The sequence below is a fragment of the Tympanuchus pallidicinctus genome, unplaced genomic scaffold, assembly GCF_026119805.1.
Source record: "Tympanuchus pallidicinctus isolate F22 unplaced genomic scaffold, pur_lepc_1.0 scaffold20, whole genome shotgun sequence".
Classification (NCBI taxonomy): domain Eukaryota; kingdom Metazoa; phylum Chordata; class Aves; order Galliformes; family Phasianidae; genus Tympanuchus; species Tympanuchus pallidicinctus.
Window position 1 is genome coordinate 8,872,913 of NW_026294722.1, and position 17,960 is coordinate 8,890,872.

At 58.0% G+C, this 17,960-nt stretch overlaps 1 protein-coding gene and 2 pseudogenes across 3 annotated transcripts; all 3 read right to left on the reverse strand.

The window, feature by feature from the left end:
* Positions 1 to 756: 756 nt before the first annotated feature.
* LOC128081175 (uncharacterized) lies at positions 757 to 2,519 on the reverse strand (annotated as a pseudogene).
* SRC (SRC proto-oncogene, non-receptor tyrosine kinase) lies at positions 868 to 17,752 on the reverse strand. Of its 3 annotated transcripts, none has more exons than XM_052684131.1 (14): positions 17,644 to 17,752; positions 10,176 to 10,241; positions 8,789 to 9,038; positions 8,530 to 8,629; positions 8,160 to 8,177; positions 6,063 to 6,161; positions 5,502 to 5,605; positions 4,372 to 4,521; positions 3,822 to 3,977; positions 3,550 to 3,729; positions 3,401 to 3,477; positions 3,113 to 3,266; positions 2,864 to 2,995; positions 868 to 2,785 (listed from the first exon to the last, which is right to left on the reverse strand). In XM_052684131.1, exons 3-14 carry the CDS (start codon positions 9,027 to 9,029, stop codon positions 2,577 to 2,579), a joined length of 1,620 nt encoding a protein of 539 aa, XP_052540091.1. In that variant the 5' UTR covers positions 9,030 to 9,038; positions 10,176 to 10,241; positions 17,644 to 17,752; the 3' UTR covers positions 868 to 2,576. The 3 variants fall into 3 exon arrangements, with proteins under 3 accessions (XP_052540091.1, XP_052540092.1, XP_052540093.1); XM_052684132.1 differs by lacking the exon at positions 17,644 to 17,752 and adding an exon at positions 14,737 to 15,317; XM_052684133.1 differs by lacking the exon at positions 8,160 to 8,177 and having other exon boundaries at positions 17,644 to 17,698.
* LOC128081159 (uncharacterized) lies at positions 12,218 to 14,730 on the reverse strand (annotated as a pseudogene).
* Positions 17,753 to 17,960: the final 208 nt, after the last annotated feature.

The following is a 17,960-nucleotide window of genomic DNA, read 5'->3' on the forward strand; positions in this document are numbered from 1 at the left end:
GCATGGTGGGGTCAGGAGAGGAAAACAACGTCAGCCTTGACACAAGCACACCCTGCTCTGCACCAGGGGCCCTTCTGCTGGGTCTGGGCGATAGGAGAAACCCCAGAGCCAGACCAAGACTCACTCCAGGGCACTGCAGCCCACGCAGTGGGTCAGGGCTGCTCCCTGTGTGGTCACAAACGCAGAAAATACACAGTGGGGCTTCCCCACATCCCAACCCCAGCTCTACAGAACCCCTGCCCCACTGCAAGGACAAAGCCCAGGGCTGCAGGGCTGTGAGGCATTCACCACCAAAGATGCCCTCTCCATCACTTAATTACTTTAGCAAGTAAATCATAAAGCATTAAACACTTAAGATGATGAAATCAACTCACCAGCCCTCAGAGGCAGAGCAGCACGCAGGGCACCAGAACCACCACAGGTCACTGAGGCTCAGCCACAGCCCCACTCTCTGAAGGCCTATTCCCACAAATCAATTACTTCATCACCAACTGAGGGATTCCAATCAGCATCCACTAATTACCCTAATGAAGTAAACCTGCTCCCAGCCAGCTCACTGAGCAGCAGCTGAAGGAGGCTGCAATCAGCACAGACAGGGGTGTCCCAGGGCAGATGGATACAGGACAAAAGCTGTGTGTGCCCCATAGTTCCCTCACCCAAGTGATGCTCCCCCCCAAGACAACCCTGAGAGCCATGTGGGACCCTTTGGGGATGCCAAGAGGTCCTCCTTCACCATACACAACCCACAGCCATCTGTTTGGTGAGGTCTGTTTGTCTTTAATTATCAAATTGCAAAGTATTTACAACACCATCATCAGTTTCAAAGCGTCTCCACCCTCCCCAATCCCCCCACCACACCAGACATGGTCAGGTTTTTCCAAAGTTTTATTATTATCACAAAAAAAAAAAAAAAAAAAATTCTTACTTTGACACTGAAAGAGGCAGAGGAGGAGTGGGCCGGGAGAAAAACAGATCCACACGTCCTCTGCACAGTTGATGGGAGATGTTACAAAATGCTTTAAAAAATGGTACCAGCAGTAGAGAACGTCTCACACAGAGCTGCTTTGTGCCAAACAACATCACTGTGGGGGGTGGGGGGGAAGTAACCCCCTGCTCTTCACTGGCTTCAGCAACAGACCAGCAGTGGAGGGGAGGGCACGGGTGGGCTAGCAGCCCCCAGCGCTGCTCCATGCTACAGGAAACCAAAGGCTGTGTGTCCACGCGTGTGTCTGCCTTTTTTCCCCCTCCCCAGCTCTTGGCTCACATCTGGCTACTGCCCACTCCCACGTGCTGCTCTCAGAGCTTTTCCCTACGGCTGCAGGCACTGTGCACACTGTGTGGTGATGGCACACAAACGTCACGGGATGCGGAGGTTAAAAGGTTGGGGTGCAGCAGACTCTGCACCAAGGTGGGCACAGGAAATGTGCTGGGGGACGAAGGGCTCTGAGTCCCATTGTGAGTACAGAAATTCATGGAAACAGTCCTCCAGGCCGAGGTGGGGTCCCTCCATACTGCTAAGAGCCCCTCCGTACTGAGTTCACCATTAAAACAGAGCCACCGACTGAGAACTTGGGTAATAAATAAGATGCTGGGGAGCGAGTGGGAGGCAGCAGCAGCTCAGCTTGGTGCTCCGGAGGCATTTTTGGCACTGGGTGAGTGATGGATAAGAGGTCCAGGACACAGGTGGCGATGGTGTGATGAAGGGCTCCAGCTGGGGACAGACGAGGACAGATGTTGGCGGTACCACAGGAGGAACACGACAGCACATGCAGCTTGATCAAGTAGTGGGAGGTGCTGGAGGGCTATGTACAGGGTGGGTGCTCAATGGGTGCTGCTGCGGACACTGGGCTGTTCATGGATCATTGTGACCTCCAACACACGGTACTGACAGCGAGCAGGGAGCAGCTGGGCCTGCGAATGGCTCCCGGTAGCTCCGTGCTCCCTGATATGGGGATGGCAGAAGCAGGGGGGATGGCAGCTAGGAACACACCAGTGGACAAAAGCAGTGCTAAAAGACAAGTAATTTCCCAAAACACTGAGTCCTGCGCCCAAGAACAGGTGAGTGCTGGAGGAAGGGAGATGGCCAGCCTCCATCCCAAGGTCTGCACTTCAGCTGCATCCGATTCAAAGCAGTGCCTTCCCCATCACCAAACGTCTCTGCAAACAGCCTCGGGCAGATCAGAGTGAAGTGGGTGGTTGAATGGGTGAAGAAATTTGTGCTGATTTTAAAAAGGGGGTGCAGGAGGTGTGGGGCAGTGTGTCTGAGGTGGGAGAGGCTATCCCCCAATTTCTCTGGCTGCTGTGAGAAGAGGGTCCTGAAAGCCGTGGCTGTGCCAGGAGCCATCCCGCTGCTCCGCTCACCATCCTGAGCCCCAGCTCCACTGGTGGCAGTGCCCAGGGCTCCTCTCGCCACCTCGTTAAGTGTGGCCCAGCAGTTTTAACGAGCAATGGGGCAGCCGGCACCTCACCATGCCACATCCTGCTCTGGGGCTGCTCCCCAGAACGTGGCCCCTCTGCATGGAGCCGGCCCTCTGTGCCCCACAGTGAGGCCTCTGGTGCCAGGAGGAGCTCCAGGTCTATAGGTTCTCTCCAGGCTGGTACTGGGGCTCTGTCGAGGTGAAGTAGTCCTCCAGGAAGGCCTGCAAGTACTCAAAGGTGGGCCGCTCCTCAGGGTCCTTCCGCCAGCACTGGCACATGAGGTCGTGCAGCGACTCGGGGCACTCGGGCGGGCAGGGCATGCGGTAGCCTCGCTCCACCTGGTCCAGCACCTCCCTGTTGACCATCCCTATGGAAAGAAGGGCAGCAGGGCCGGGTCACGCACTGTGCCCAGCCCGTGGAGCGTGGGGTTGGTGCCAGCTCTCACCTGGGTACGGCACCCGGCCCTTGGTGGTCAGCTCAGTCAGCAGGATGCCGAAGGACCAGACATCCGACTTGATGGTGAACCGGCCGTACAGGGCCGCCTCGGGGGCCGTCCACTTGATGGGGAACTTGGCGCCTGGACCGGGAGGCAGAGTGAGGGGCTGCTCCCCTCTGCAGCCCACGGACCCCCAACCTCAGGGCCTGGGGTACCGAGCCACCAACATCACCAGATGTTCCCAGGCCCCGCTCACACCTTGCCGTGCTGTGTACTCGTTGTCCTCAATGAGGCGTGCCAGCCCGAAGTCAGCCACCTTGCACACCAGGTTCTCCCCCACCAGGATGTTGGCTGCCCGCAGGTCTCGGTGCACGTAGTTCATCCTCTCCACATAGGCCATGCCAGATGCAATCTGCAGGGCAGAGTGTGGGGACCGAGCTTTGCAGGGGACAAGAGGACCCCACCATGGCAGGGATGGCTCCACAGCCAGACCCGATCCAGCTAATGGGAGCCAGGGTGCAGGAGGAAAAGGAAACAGGAGCCCACCTGAGCAGCCATATCAACGAGCTGTGGCAGCCGCAGGTACTTGCCCATCTCTCCCTTCAGGAAGTCCAGGAGGCTCCCTGTGAGGAAGACAACGGTCACCAACAAGCAGAGCCATTTCTCTGGTCACCCAGCAGCCCTCCTGTGCTCACCCTTGCTCATGTACTCAGTGACGATGTAGATGGGCTCCTCTGACACCACTGCATACAGCTGAACCAGCTTCTCGTGCCGGAGCTTCTTCATCACCTGGGCTTCCTGTAGGAAGGCCTCCGGGGACATGGTGCCGGGCTTCAGGGTCTTTATGGCCACTCTGGTGGTGCCATTCCAGGTCCCTGCAGCACAGGACACATTTACAGGGCTGCCCTACTGCTGCAGATGATGACACTGCGTGTGGCCGTGGCACCAGGGCCAGAGCTGTCCTTACCCATCCAGACCTCTCCAAAGCAGCCCTGCCCCAGCTTCACCTCCAGCCGCAGCGACTCCCGGGGGATTTCCCATGCATCTTTGGCGAGTCCTTGGGTCTGGGGCTTGGATGTGGGGCAGACGTTGGTCAGGCGGTGGCACAAGCCATCAGCATGTTCTAGCACAGCAGGGACAACATGATGCATGGCATTTGGATGCATGACGTCTTCCTTGCACAACACCTTGGGCACCCACACTCAGACCCCTTCTCCTCTTTCTCAAACCCAAGCGGCGTTTCACCAGGGTCTGCCCACCTGCTTCAGCGCCAGCACTGGCATTCCCTTCACAAAACCATCTAGGTTGGAAAAGACCTTCAAGATCACCAAGTCCAACCATCCCATCACTAAGACACGTCCCTTAGCTCCACATCCACATAACTCAAACACCTCCACGGATGAGGTCTCCACCACTACCACCTTTTCATGAACAAACTCTTCCCAACACCCAACCCAAACCTTCCTGGCATCACCCAGACCCCAAGGGATGTGGGCAGGTGCTCTGGCCATACGCACTGGAGTAGTAGGCCACCAGCTGCTGCAGGCTGCCGAACTGTGTGCGTGAGGTGATGTAGAAGCCACCGCTGTCCAGCTTGCGGATCTTGTAGTGCTTCACATTGAGCCCCTTGGCGTTGTCGAAGTCGGAAACAGAGAGGCAATAGGCACCTGAGGGCACAACCGAGTGGTTCGGGGACTGCACAGGAACCCCACCGGGGTCGGTGCAGCAGGAGCAGGCTGCGGGTTTTACCTCCAGAAAGCACCTCTTATCTATCACTTACAACCACTGCCACAGCCAAGTAGCACTATAAGGCATAGGGAGCAAGGTGGCAGCAACTGGGGGTGTAGGGAGGGATGGGGGGCTGCAGACCCAGTTATACACTCCTACATCCTGCTACGCGCATCGCTTCCAGAGCCTGCCTCTCCTGTGCCCACACAGCTGGGATAGCACAAGTCTGGGGCCACAAACAGGGAGAGGGAAGGCTGCTGAATGAGCTGCTTCCAATGGAATAAAGTAAATGATGCCAAGCTCAAAGCATCAAAACAGAAAAAAATATCAAGGAATTTTTCCCGAAGGGGTATTTGGAGCTAGACTAAAGCATGCTTCCAGGTAAGAAAATGTACCCTCAGAAAGCCAAGTTATTGAGATCAAACTTGCACATTTGGAAGGAAAAAAACAGGGATAAAGAATCATTAGACTTGAAAGGGCCTAAAATCCATCATCGCCTCCACCTAGTTCTTCACAACTGAGATTTTGCCATTACACAGAGGCTGAAAAAAACAAAACTCATTTGCCCAGGGGCAAAAATAACACAAAAAAAAGCCCAGGAGAGGATATAGTGTTGTTCCCAACATTTTAGAGTTATGTGGGCACATCTGTGGGAAAACCATTAGTGGGTAAAACCAGGATGTCGTGCATGGGACACCTCAGTCTCCAGCTTGGATAATGGGACAAGAACAGAGTGTGAAGGGGACATCTATAAAAACGAGTGAAACTGCAGGTGAATGCAGTGCAGGAGGCTCATCTCCTTTGGTACACCTATGTTAGGGGGATTGGGAGCACGCGGTGGCCAAGTGCTGGAGGACCCTCCAGGGCTGCTCCGTGGCTCTGGCAGAGGAAGGAGGGAAGGGGGAATATCAGGGATCACCTTTTGTCGTCTCGCTCTCCCGGACCAGGAAGGTTCCCCGGGGGTTTTCAGGGTTGAGCAGCAGCCGCTCGGACTCCCGACGAGTGATCTTCCCAAAGTACCACCTGTGGGAACGAGCAGCAGGCTCACAATCACCGAGCAGAGCTCCGCTCAGCACCCTCACTCCAAAAGCCTCCCAAAACGTGGGTAGCTCGAGGTCGCCCAGCTCCCGTGCTTTTGTCGCTGTGGGCAGCTGTGTGACTTCTGCTTTCCATACGCAATGGTCACTCTGTGTCACCGGGGTCCTAATCTGCAAATGCAGAGTTTGCAGTTTCCCTGTGCCTGGAGGCGAGGCCACACAACCACCAAACACACAGAGCTCCGTGTGCCTCGAGGAGAGGCAGAAAAACGCTCAGCGGGTTTAGAAACAAAACAAAATGGAAAAGAATAAGCAAAAAATAAAACCAGACAGATGTCCTTCAGGTTTTGCACGGGGGAGAGAGGGACAGCAGAGAGGGAAAAGGTGCTCAGCGAATGCTTTTGTCATTGTTTGCTTCAAAACTGTCTAAAAATGGCAATTACTCTTCAGCCTGGATGGAGTCTGAGGGCGCGACATAGTTACTGGGGATGTAGCCCGTCTGTCCTGTAGTGAGGGAATGAGCCAGCCACCAGTCACCTTCCCTGCAAGAGAACCAAAACACACTCAGTGTGAAGCCAAAGACCCCACAGCACCCCGGGTCGGGCCCTGTCCCACCTCTGGGCACTGTCCCACTGAAATGTGGGATGGAGAAGAGCCAGCAGAGCCCAGTCCGAGGGGACAGCAGCGAGCAGCACCCACACCCAGCCTGCAGCAGGACCCACTCCCCACAGAGACCCCAAGGAGGGCAGCGGTGAGCCCCCCCAGCCCCAAATCCTTTAGGGGCTCCAGGATGAGCAGCACCTCCATGGTGCGTGTCGTCCATAAAGGAGGGTGTCCTTGCTGGACAGAAAGCAAGGCAAACACCTTTGGAGCCACCTGAATTTGAGCTGGGTCTGGCTGGAGATTTGAGAGGCAATGGAAATCCCAGTGAGCAGATAAGCAACAGGGGAGGGAGAGGAAATGGGAGAAAAGCAACAGAATGATGGCAGTGATTAAAAAAGGCGCCAGGAGAAACAAAAGAAGGCAGAATTTGTTAAACACAGGCTGCACAAAAGCAACAAAAGGGAGAAAATAAACGAGTGACAGAGAGGGGTGGAAAACCGATCCAGCGGGCACAGGGCAGCCATGCTGATGCCACAGGGAGGGGGGATGAGAGCTGCCCTATGGGCAAAGCCTGGCTGTGGTGCAGTGGATTCAACCCCTTGTGGCACAGATGAATACCAGTGCTATCCCCAAGCTCTGGGGCTGCCAAGAGGTGGCCGCAGGTGCTGGCAGGGTGCAGGAGCCTTTGTCCGCTGTGTTCCGTGCCCTCCCCATCACACCCCACAGGCTGCTGAGCAGGAAAGGACAATGAATGGACCCCAGGAGACAGCTTCCCCTTCCAGGCAGGCAGCAGGGGGTTCCTCCACCACCGCTGTGTCCTCAGCCATCAAAGACAGCCGTTTCATTTATTCTGACCGCCAGGAAGATGGGGCTGCAGGGAAACTGCAGCTCCGTGAGAACAGTGCAGCAAGGACCAGAGGGCTGCAGCCCAGCACCTCACTGTGTGCCCGGGACAGGGGCAGGAGCTGCCTTGCTTCTGTTCCCACGGGGCCAAAGTGAACGTCTGCTGGGAAATGGCCAAATCCTGACTGGCGGCTCTGTTCCAGCACGGGCTGAATGGCTGTCATCTGGGAATTTGGCAAAACAAACTATTCCAAAAACGTCGCAGCAGGAGGAGAAAAATCATCATCGGCATCAAAACAAAGCATTTCAACAATTCCCTGCACAACTCTACCCGGAACACCCTGTTACATCCCTGCTGCCTGACTGGGAAGGGACCTGCTCTGCTGGGAGCAGTACTGAGATCCTTCCCGCACTGGGTGTGTGTGTTTGGCCATCAGGGAGGGGGAAGGTCACTGCTGGCCTCTGGTAGTATGCAGAGCAGAGAGCTGCACGCCCAGTCTGGTACAGCAGCTGGGATGCACCAAACACCTCACATGAAGGCTTTCTGTGCACAGCCAAAGCTCTGCAAGCAGCACATCCCAAACTTCATGGAGTAAAGCCATTAACAAACAGTGAGAGTTGGAACGAGGACAACAGGGACCCAACCAAAAACACATTGCTGGGTCACTGCAGCAGTGCTTACTGTAGACAGCCCCACACCCCTCTGCTTGTTGCAGAGCTGCAGGGCTGTGCTGGGCACGTGCTGTGCATCTGGACAGAGCACACCAGCATTGCATCACTCATCAGCCTGGCCTCTGCCCCATGCTGTGCATCCGGCAACAGATGGATGTGCTCTTATGAGTGGGACGTAGAGCAAAGAACCAGACCTTATGGAAGTATCCCAATCCCCAGAGTGACTCATTAAAAAAAAGAGGAAATGAAAAAGGAAAAACAAAAATAAATGGAAAACCAAAAAGACCAGGAAGGAGCAGAAACCCAAATGAACCAGGACTGCAGAGGGGCAAAACAGACAGGTGGGGTGCAGCTCTGAGTGGGCAGCAGGCAGGCTTTTACCAGGAAGGTCATTGACAGTAATCATACCCCCCAATACACACCTGACATCCACTTTTCTCCTACACGAATGCATGGCATGCAGAGAGAAAAAACATAGTCAGGACAGAAGCTGAGATCAGAGGCACCGCAGCAGCATGGAGAGAAGCACCTGAGGCAGAGGAGATGCATCTGGGCCAATGAGAAGCAGCTGAGTGCTGATGGGGCCAGGGGACCTGGGCCAGGGGACCTGAGCTGGCCACAGGACAAGGAAAGGACTTGGAGGCAGGTGCAAGGAGGACAGGGGAGCAGGGCAGCCCGATGTCTTTGGACATGTCACTGGGAGAGGTGGCCCTCCGCAAGGCTTGGCTTAGGGATCCCCAGAGCTCCCAGAAGGAGTGAAGCTGATGCAGGGTGCGTTGCAGGGACACTCACGTGTTGTTGACAATCTGCAGGCGTTCTCCTTTCTTGAAGGACAAGTCTGTCTCAGTCCGGGACTCGTAGTCGTAGAGAGCCACGAAGGTGGTGACACCGCCTGCAACACGGATCGCTCAGGGCTCTGACGTCCCACGTCCCACCGCCCGCCCTCCAGATCCCAGACAAAGCCCCCCAGTGGCAGGAGGACCCATCACCACCACAGGAAGCTGGAACCCAATCCCACCCACAGCTCACAGACTCTCCATGCCGCACTGACCAGCCAGCGCCCCAGCACGCTGCGGTGACGTGACGGTGTCAGAAGTGTTGAAGCCCCCAAAGAGTTTGGGCTCGGTGGCCACGGTCCCGAAGGAGCGGCTGGGGGTGCGGTGCGTGTCGGGGGCTGCTGTCTTGTTGGGGGTCTGCGAGGCTGGGAACCCCCCGTGGTGGGCGCTGTCGGGCGGCTCCAGGCTGCGCCGGCGCTGGCTAGGGTCCTTGGGTTTGCTCTTGCTGCTCCCCATGGCGGTGGGCTGGGAGAGACAGAGATGTGTGTGCAGAAGGTGTTTAATAATAATAATAACAGCCCAAAAAGAAGAGCTGGAAGGCAGAGCTGCTGCCACACGCAGTCACGGCATGGCACGTTGTTCCCGGTGCCCCAGAACCTTTCCTGCACGCCGTCAGCACTACAGCATCTGCATGGCCATGCTTCAGTGCACAAAAGGATCTCTGTCAGGTCACGGATGGGACACAGACAAACACTCATAGGTAAGACCCAGACAAATATTCACAAGCTGGGATTCCTCCAAACTCACAGAACCCACAGCTGCATTTAAATGCTGAGGATGCTCAAGTGAAGCCCAAAGCTCGCAGCAAAGCAAACCCTCAGAAAAACCGAGCGGGAAAAGCTTCAATCAGGAGCAGTTTAAGGCAGTTAGCAGCTAAAGACCAAGGGATCACTGCTTTATATATAGTCCTGCTTTCCCTTCCACTCAAGATCATGGTCTATAAATACCTCCAAGGTAATGATATAAATGAAGGAAGGGAATTATTCGCAGTCTCCAAAGATGGCTGGATACACAGCAGTGTCCTGAAGCTACGGAAGGGAATATTTAGGCTAGATCACGCGTGGCAGGATGGAGAAGGGAGGTGGAGAATCTCTCTAGTAAGAAAATCCAGGCAGGCAGGAATGGAGGCAGGAGAACAGCAGGGAAAGCAGGTTCTTGCGAACAAGGAAAGCCCCCTCCTGTAACGTGAGCCACCCCATCTCCTCAACCCCTGCTCACCTCCGCAGGGTTCAGCACCCGCCGTGCTGCCGGGGCCGCAGGGATGTGGCCAGGGGCTCGTGACAGCCCACGCGGCTGTGAGCAACGAGCAGCTTCCCCCAGCATGGCACTTCCCCAAGCAGCGAGCACCAGGGCGGGCAGTGGGGGCTGAGCTGCAGCCCTGAGGTGCACCCAGCAGCACCCTCCCAACCCCAGCCCAGAGCACAACAAAACAACCAGACTGCAAAAACAGCCGTGGGCAGCAGCGACAGGATTTGTGTGCAATGTGCCATGGGAGTGCCTGGAGCTGCACACTCAGCTCACACACAGCACAGCTGATACCCACTGTTTGCACATCTTGCCCACCCAGCACCCGCAGGAGGGGACCCCCCGGCCATGCCTTACCTGTACGTCCCAGATACTGCCTGGCCACAGTGGTGTGTGAGGCCACCAGCAGAGTCAGCTCAGCTCCTGCAGCACAGGCAGACAAACAGACAGATGGGTGTCAGTGGTTCCCACTGCCCTCAGCCACCGCAGGCTGCTGTGCCCACCCTCCTCCTCCTCCTGTTCGCCCTCCCAGCAATCCCACAGTGTGGGGTTGGCGGCCGACGGCTCTGATCTCTCATGTGTGAAGGGGACAATTCTCTGCTCCACTTCATCACTCCCACCCAGCGCTGTGCGAGGGGATGGCGGAGGGCAGCCCTGGGCAGTGCACAGTGCTGGGAGGGTGGGGAGACACATTTCTGCTGGGACACCCCAACCTCCTGGGGGGTTTTCAATTCTTTCCCAATGGTGGAGAAGCAAAACAGCTCCCTCAGACATGCCACAGGGTGTTTCCAGCCCCACTGCTTCACATCAGATGGCTGCAGGGACACAGGGACCTTGTCACCGGGGCTATGAGTCGCCCTCTCCACCCCCAAGAGCACCGATGTGCCATGGCATAAAGCGCACACAACGCCCTGGTGCACTTCATGCTGCTCCAGCGCCAACCCGAGGAGCCTCGTGCAGCGATGCTCCAGGCTCCCTCCATGCCCAGTGGGCTGCACGGGGCACACAGCACAGCACAGAGCCACAGGGGCTGCAGCACATGTCCAGCACCTCCAGCTGGGCACTGTGCCGAGGACACGCCACGCCGCGGGTTTGTTTTGACATCCTTCCTTCCCCCTTTGGCCCCCCCGCCAATAAGTTTGGTGGCTATTTTTAGTGTGTTTGATAACGAGCAGTGGCTGATTGACAGCTCTTTACGACTTGAATGGTTTGTAATTTGTACTTGCCTAATATTCGCCGGCAATAATTGCACAGCGGGAGGGAAGGTGGGGGAAGCTGCAGCCCCAACCCTGGGCTGCAGCACACACAAATATAGCTGCAACGCGGCTGCACGTGCTCCCCACGTCCCTGGCACTCTCACAGTGGCCCCACGGGAGCATCCCTGGAGTGTCAAAGCACTCCGTCCCGAGAGGACACTCAGTACTGAGCTTTGCACACGGGCTCAGCCTGGTCCCCTATTCCCCCCCTGCAAACACTGAGCTGCACATCCCTGCCCAGGGCACAGCAGGCAGAAGAACCCCAGCCGGAGGGCACCCGGCCCTCCCTGCTCCCAAAGCAATTAAAACCGAGGCACACTCAGCTGCACAGCTCAGCTCCCATCACATCACTGCTGCACATCAGGGTGGGAGCGCCGCCCATCAGCACCAATGGCCCCGGGGATTCTGCCCACCCCCCAGAATTACAGCCAGCAAGGCGGGAGGTGGGAAGAGATGGCACCTGTGCCCTACCTTGCAGGGATGCTGTGGGAAAGCAGCACCGGGGGAAGCGGCTGCTCAGGGTCATCCGTCTCCTGCAGACAGGCTGTGCGCTGCACCGGGCGGCTCAAGGATACAATGGGAGTTGTGAGAGCCACGCCGACAGCAGGGCTGGCAGTAAGGGGAGGGGGGGGGGGGAGGCATGAGCTTATCTTATTTCTTTTGTTTTTTCCCCCCTCTCAAAGACACCAACAAAAGACGCTGATTGGGAGCAGACGAAACACAGAAATTCCATATTTGCTGCCTTCTGTGCGGCAGAAGCAGAGACCTTGAGAGAATCTGCGACACGCTGGGGCCCAGCCAGACAGTGAGCCTTGGGGGGGATATATCTGCCGACATGCCACGTCCTTGGGCTGCCGGGGGTGGGCGCCGAGCAGGCGGGATGGGACAGTGCTCCAGGACACTGCAGTCAGCAGGAAGATTGTTACAGGGACACCACGCAGTGCCTCACCACCAGGTTTAAATTCCCCCTCAACTCTGTGTTTCATCCCTTCCCTGCAGCTGTGCTGCAGGGAGACCTGTGCCAGCCCTGCCTGGAAGAGCCGTGCGTTAACCCCAGCCTGGTTTGCAGCATAGAAAACTGAGAGCATCCTTTTGGATATAAGGAGTGGGGCGAGGGACCGGCACAGCCCGAGGTTTCCCCCATGCTCCATCAGCTCACACAGCACAGCACGATGAATGACTGCACCTGTCTGCTGCCAGACTGACAAATGGAGCGGGCAGCGCGCCGGGCAGACAAAGCCATGGTGCAGCACAGAGCTGAGCCCATGGAACCAGGGACAGCAGAACAGGGTGGGAATGCAGCCCCAAGCCCTTGTGCATAGCAGGCATCCCTGTGGATGGGAGTGGGGATGGGCTGGTGTGAGGCACAGAGCACACGTGAGGGTCATGCAGCAGCATGGGGTGATGGCAGCTGCCAGCCGGGCTTGGCATGGCACAGCCCTGCTCTGAACATCACTGTGTGCCCCTGGACAGGCAGTGCTAGGGATGCTGCTGAGATTTTTGCTCATTTTGGGGCTGCCAGGATGGATCCTGCAACAGGAGCACCTCGCAGGGCACCGCAGCAGCACCAAACCACACTTCACCACCAACTCATAAAGCAGGGGAGCAGCTGCCCTGGGACCCCCACTTCACCCAGGGATGGCATCCCAAAGGCACCTGAGCCAGCACATCCCTGCCCATCCCTCCTTCCCCCCCAGGACAAATCCATGCAGGGCCATGGCGAAGGCATGGTGCAGCTGTGTGCTCTCAGCAGAAGCAATGCGCGGCCGCTCCCATCCCACTCCGTCAACTCCTGTTACATTTAAAGACATCTTAATAAAAGCCTCACAGCCCAACCTGGCAGAGGCTGGTGGGTCACGAAAAGGCAAAGGATAATTAAATGAAGCATCCAAATTCATCCCCCCAAGCACAGGGGAGTCACATTTGGTAGCAATGCAGAACGCCTTCAAAAAGACGTGTTGAAACAGGAGTTGGAAAGAACAAAACAAACCCCGAGCAGCACAGACACGGGTTATGGATGTTCATCTGGTCAACAAATGCAGAACCACTGAACCACTTCCAGGGCTCCTAAACCGGTGCTCCTCCAACTGCACATGGAACAAGCGCACAGGTCCTGCAAACCCATCCTGAGTTTGCTGTCTGCACACACGGAATGCCAGCCCAGTCCCAGTCAGCACTACCCAAACAAGCACAAAGCCCTTGGTGTGCATTAACCCAGAGCGTGCCTCTCCCAGACAGGTGATGAGAGCACAGCTCTCCTCCTGCCCAGCCCAGGAGAGGCAAAGAGGGAATGCTGCCCCGTGCCCTGGTGCTGTGGAGCCGGGAAGCACTGATGTGGAGCAGGGCCAGCACCGGACCTAACCACAGGGCAACGCAGCCTCCTGCTCCCCAAAAGACACCTCAATACCAGCCCAGGACACACTGACCACCTGTGGGATCTCTGCTGATTCTCATGTTCTGAGAGACCTCAGAAGAGGAGCACGAAGCCGTGCATTTCAGTTCTCCATTCCTGCAGCAAACTCTCCCACTTCCAGGGCAGCTGCAGAAAACGGAGCTCGCTTCTGCTTTCTGCACAGAGAGATCTGCCCAGGGCACTGCTGGGGATGGTCACAGTGCCCAGCCCCTCCGGGCTGGCAGCAAAGGGCTGACACGAGCAATGGATGCAACCCAAGTGGTGCCACCCACCCGTGTGCCACTCGCAGCGATTTCACAGCCTGGAGCAAGGATAGCAGCTCCATGGGTAGCGGCAGGAAGGGGTGAGGAACACGTGGCAGACAGAAAAGCTCCAGATATGAGCAAGTCGCAGTCACCCCGGCCATGCTGGCGTCACTGCTGAAACATTTCCCCACTCAGAACCAGCTCAGCCAGTCCGGCTGGGAGCTGCCCGGCTTTCCCAGCTGCAGCCCCGGGGCAGAGACCCCCAAGGGGCCCTGCAGGATCCCTGCTGTTCAGAGCCCTCCAACACACAACCAGAGCTGCAAAAGCTGTGTTCAGAGCGGGGCCAGGAATCGGCTTCCTCCCTGCCCCACTGCTGGATGGGGGCCCGCGGGCACAGCTCTGTTCTCAGCCGGTCACACAGCCTCTTCAGCACGACTTGTCACCAAAACAAAGCTCAGGATACAGCAGAAGCTCAGCTCAGCAAAAGGAGGGGTCTGGAGGGATGAGCTGAGATCACACTGAGCCCCTCTGTGTCCCCATGCCCATACAGAGACGCTGGATCTCCTGGCTGTGCCCTGACAGATGCAGACTGTGCAGGATGCTCAGAGCCAGCCGAGGTGCAGCGCACACTGCTTGCTACAAACAGCCCCAGCAGATGCAAAACAAAGGAAAACGCTGAGCTGGTGGCTTTCAGCCCCGCCGCTCCTGGAGGTGAGAACCAGACTTTGCACACAGCCCAGCCCTGCACTGCTCACTCAGGTGCCCAGAACCCACCTGGGTAATAGGAGTCACTGACACGGGACGAGCTGCAGGTACACGCAGTCCCTCCAGCTCTCAGCGATGGCCCCACAACCGGTCCCAGTGCTCTGAGCCTGTCTACCCTGGGAGCTTCCAATGCAGCTCCCTGCCCTGCCCCATGCGCTGATCACCACCAGCATCAGTGGGATACAGGCCATCCTCATCCAATCCACCCCCCAGCACAGCACAGCACAGCCTGCACTCACCCCATCCCACAGACACCGGCTCAGCATCCCCACCCATGAGGACACAACCTCAGGCCCCATGGGGGGGCGGCAGTGCAGCTCCCCAGGGCTGCAGTGCTCCCTTATCTCTCAGTGGAGCTGCCAAAGGAAGGAAAGGGCTCAGCTGAGCAGGGAGGGACTCCAAAAGCTGCTGCCACCGTTCTTTTTTTCCGTATTGCAGAAGTTCTCCAGCACACGGTTCCGCCCTGGGAACATCCAGACCCATGAGGTGCTGCAGCACCATGGTTCCACTTGGAACGGGGAAACTGCAGCAAGGACCGGGCACAGTGTGGGAGCAGGGATCCGGCGTGCAAGGAGGGCATGTGGCAGTGGGTACAGCCTAGTGCTGTGAGCCTGCTGTGCCCAATGACACTGGGCTTTGGAATGGGGAAAGGCAGAAGGGTGAGACTGTGTTATCTCCGGGTGCTGCAGTTCCCCATTTTCCTTTCCAATCCCTTCACCCACGCAGCCAGACATTGAGACAGGACCCCTCATGTTACACCATGGATATTCCAGCTCCTCCACCACACATCTGCACAGCACAGCCAGCCTGGGGCTGGGGGCAGCCCTCCATAGGGTCTGAAGCAAAGCCACCAACCAGACCCTGCTTTTCCTCCCTGTATCCCCACCATTGCTTTTGTCGCCTCCACATCTCCAGCACTGCTTCGCCACCCGCGTCCCCCAGCACATCCCAAGCATTCTCAGCTCTGAGCCAGGAGGACAGTGAGGAGATCCATAGCCTGGAGGGAAGTCAGAGCAAGACGCAGATTTACAGGTCCTGGCTCCTGGCCCACGTTCAAACCACATGAAATCTGTTTCAAGGCTTTCTTTTCAGCCCGTACATGTGCAGAGGCACGAGCAAAGCAGTGCCACTTCCCTCACACCAAGGTCACAGCACCACAGCAGGGGTGCACTGGGCACAGACCACACCAACCAGATCCTTTTTCTCCTTGCCAAGAGGGCTACAGAGCCGACTATCACACAGCATCACACTCGAGGGAGCTGACCCACACTGCTCACCCCATGGCCCCGCTTCCGAGAGGGCTCTAAGCTGAGAAGCTCTGAGGAAGTGAGGTCAGCTGGGAAATGGTTCCCAGAGATAAAGGGCCAAGTTAGAAACCATGCTGCAGAACGGACGGCACAGGAAGCAGTACTGCTGCAGATAGCCCTTGGTGCTTCCCCTGCCATGCCTGGAGCAGCACAGGGCAGGAGTGATGTGTGGCTGTGCTTCCCCTGAGGCACGTGGGCTGCGTGCTCCAGCCCAAGGCTTACTGCCTTCTCCTTCCAGACGTGGCACGTGCTTGCTGGTCATTAAAACATGTCATTGTGAGCCAAGCCCGGAGCCCAGGTCCCCTCTGTGCCACCAGTTTGTTCCCTGTGCATGCAGCACGCCTTCACACATCACTGTAAATCACAGCCCCTTCCCTTGCTGAGCTGGGACAGATGCACCTGGGTGATTTTCTGTCACTCCAGGACAATGTCATTCAAAAGCAGAGGTATTGTTAGCGCATCTCCACCACACAGGCAACATTGCAAGGCCACTGACAGTCTAAACAGCGAGCATCACACTTCCTTTTGCTGTGCCAGCCCATTAGCAACCCCAGCTCCAAAATCACAGGGCTGAATTTTGGGGAAGCTCCTGAGCACGAGATGCTCAGACAAGATCTAGCCATGGGTCCAAGCTTGGGAATGGGCGCAGCCCACAGTCTGCTAAGCAGAGGTGCAGTGGGAGCACAGGCTGGCTCACAGTGGCACACCGCTCCCCAGGGAGCCTCAGCACAGACACTGAGCAGCAGAGGTTTGTCCATGGGCCAACCATTGAGCCAGCACAAAGCGGCACAAACAAGCAGCAGCAGCAGGGGATCAGCCTGCAGAAGGGTGCAGGGGAACAACAGCATCGCACTGCTCCCAAGCATGAGGTCACCGGCATCCCTATCACATCCCCTGGGGACAGGGGTGAGCACCAGCACAGAAAGAGGAAAAATACCAAACTGAGTCTTTTGTTGCCACATTCCCACAGCTCCGTTTGCATCCGATGCTGTTGGATCGGTGCTGTCCCATTCCCAACACCCAGGCACCTTGTGGGCTCTGAACACCACTGAGTGGGGAAACATCACCCACGAGAGCTGCTTCTCATACCCTCAGACCTCCCGGGCAGCAGAGAGAAGGGACAGTCAGGAGGAAACCACAGCTGCCGTGGGGCTGAGCCGGAGACGAAGCACTGCACGGGGTCATGGTCCGGGGGGGAAAGTCCACCCAGGCCCCGGCTTGGCTCACACAAATCCCACGGTGCTTTCCAGCGGCAGGGACACGCACAGCAGCCAGGCTGCTCCGGGGAAGCCTCCCGGCAGCTTACAGCCCTTCGCCGGCAGCGCGGGGCTCTGCAGCCTCCCCAGGCGAGGGCACAGTAAAAGCCCGGCCGAGCGCGGCCACGAGCCCCGAATCGCCGACGAGCGAACGTCGAGAGGGAAACGGAGCAGGAGACATCAAAGCAGGGGGGCGATGAATATTTCATGCCCTGGCCTACATACAGCCCGGCTCTTCCCGCCCCGCGCTCCCGGGGGTCTCCCGCAGCCCCCGATCACAACAAAGGGGAGTGCGGGCAGGCGGGGCCGGACCCCGCAGCTCCCCCCCTCCGTCCCCCCGGCGGACCCGCCGCCATCCCCCGGCAGCCCCGTAGCCGACACCGGGACCCCGCGCACCTTCCGCCGCCCCGCAGAGCCCGGAGCCGGACCACCGGCATCGCCGCCCGGCTACTGCGGGCATCCCCGGAGCCGCCCCGCCGCCACCCGAGCATCCTCCACCGAACGGCGGGAATCTCCCGCCGGTCCCGCAGCCGGACCCCACGGAGACATCCCCGCAGCCGGACCCCGCGCAGTCCCCGCTCACCTCCCGCGTGTGCGCGCCGCGGGGCCGGACCCCGCCGCTCTTCTCCAGGGCTCGGCCGTGGCTTTGTCTCCGCGCCGGGGGCGCGGCCGCCGCCCCCCGCAGCAGCCGCCGCCGCCGCCGCCGCCGCCGCGCTGGGTGCCCGCAGCCGCGGGCCGGGCCGTGCCGGGCGCTCAGGGCTGCGCCGCCGGCAGCATCGCGCAGCACCGCGGATCCGGCGCGCCGCTCCCCCGCCCCCGCTCCCCCTTCTCCGGGGTGTGTGTGTGTGTGTGTGTGTGTAAGGGGGGCACAACCCACAGGGAGAAAAAAAAATAGGAATA

Coding starts and splice junctions, on each gene's coding strand:
- SRC (XM_052684131.1), bottom strand. CDS start 9,029: ATGGGGAGCAGCAAGAGCAAACCCAAGGACCCTAGCCAGCGCCGGCGC. Junction 3,478..3,549: donor CACTGAGTACATGAGCAAGG/GTGAGCACAGGA, acceptor TCTTCCTCACAG/GGAGCCTCCTGGACTTCCTG. Junction 2,786..2,863: donor GGGCCGGGTGCCGTACCCAG/GTGAGAGCTGGC, acceptor TTCTTTCCATAG/GGATGGTCAACAGGGAGGTG.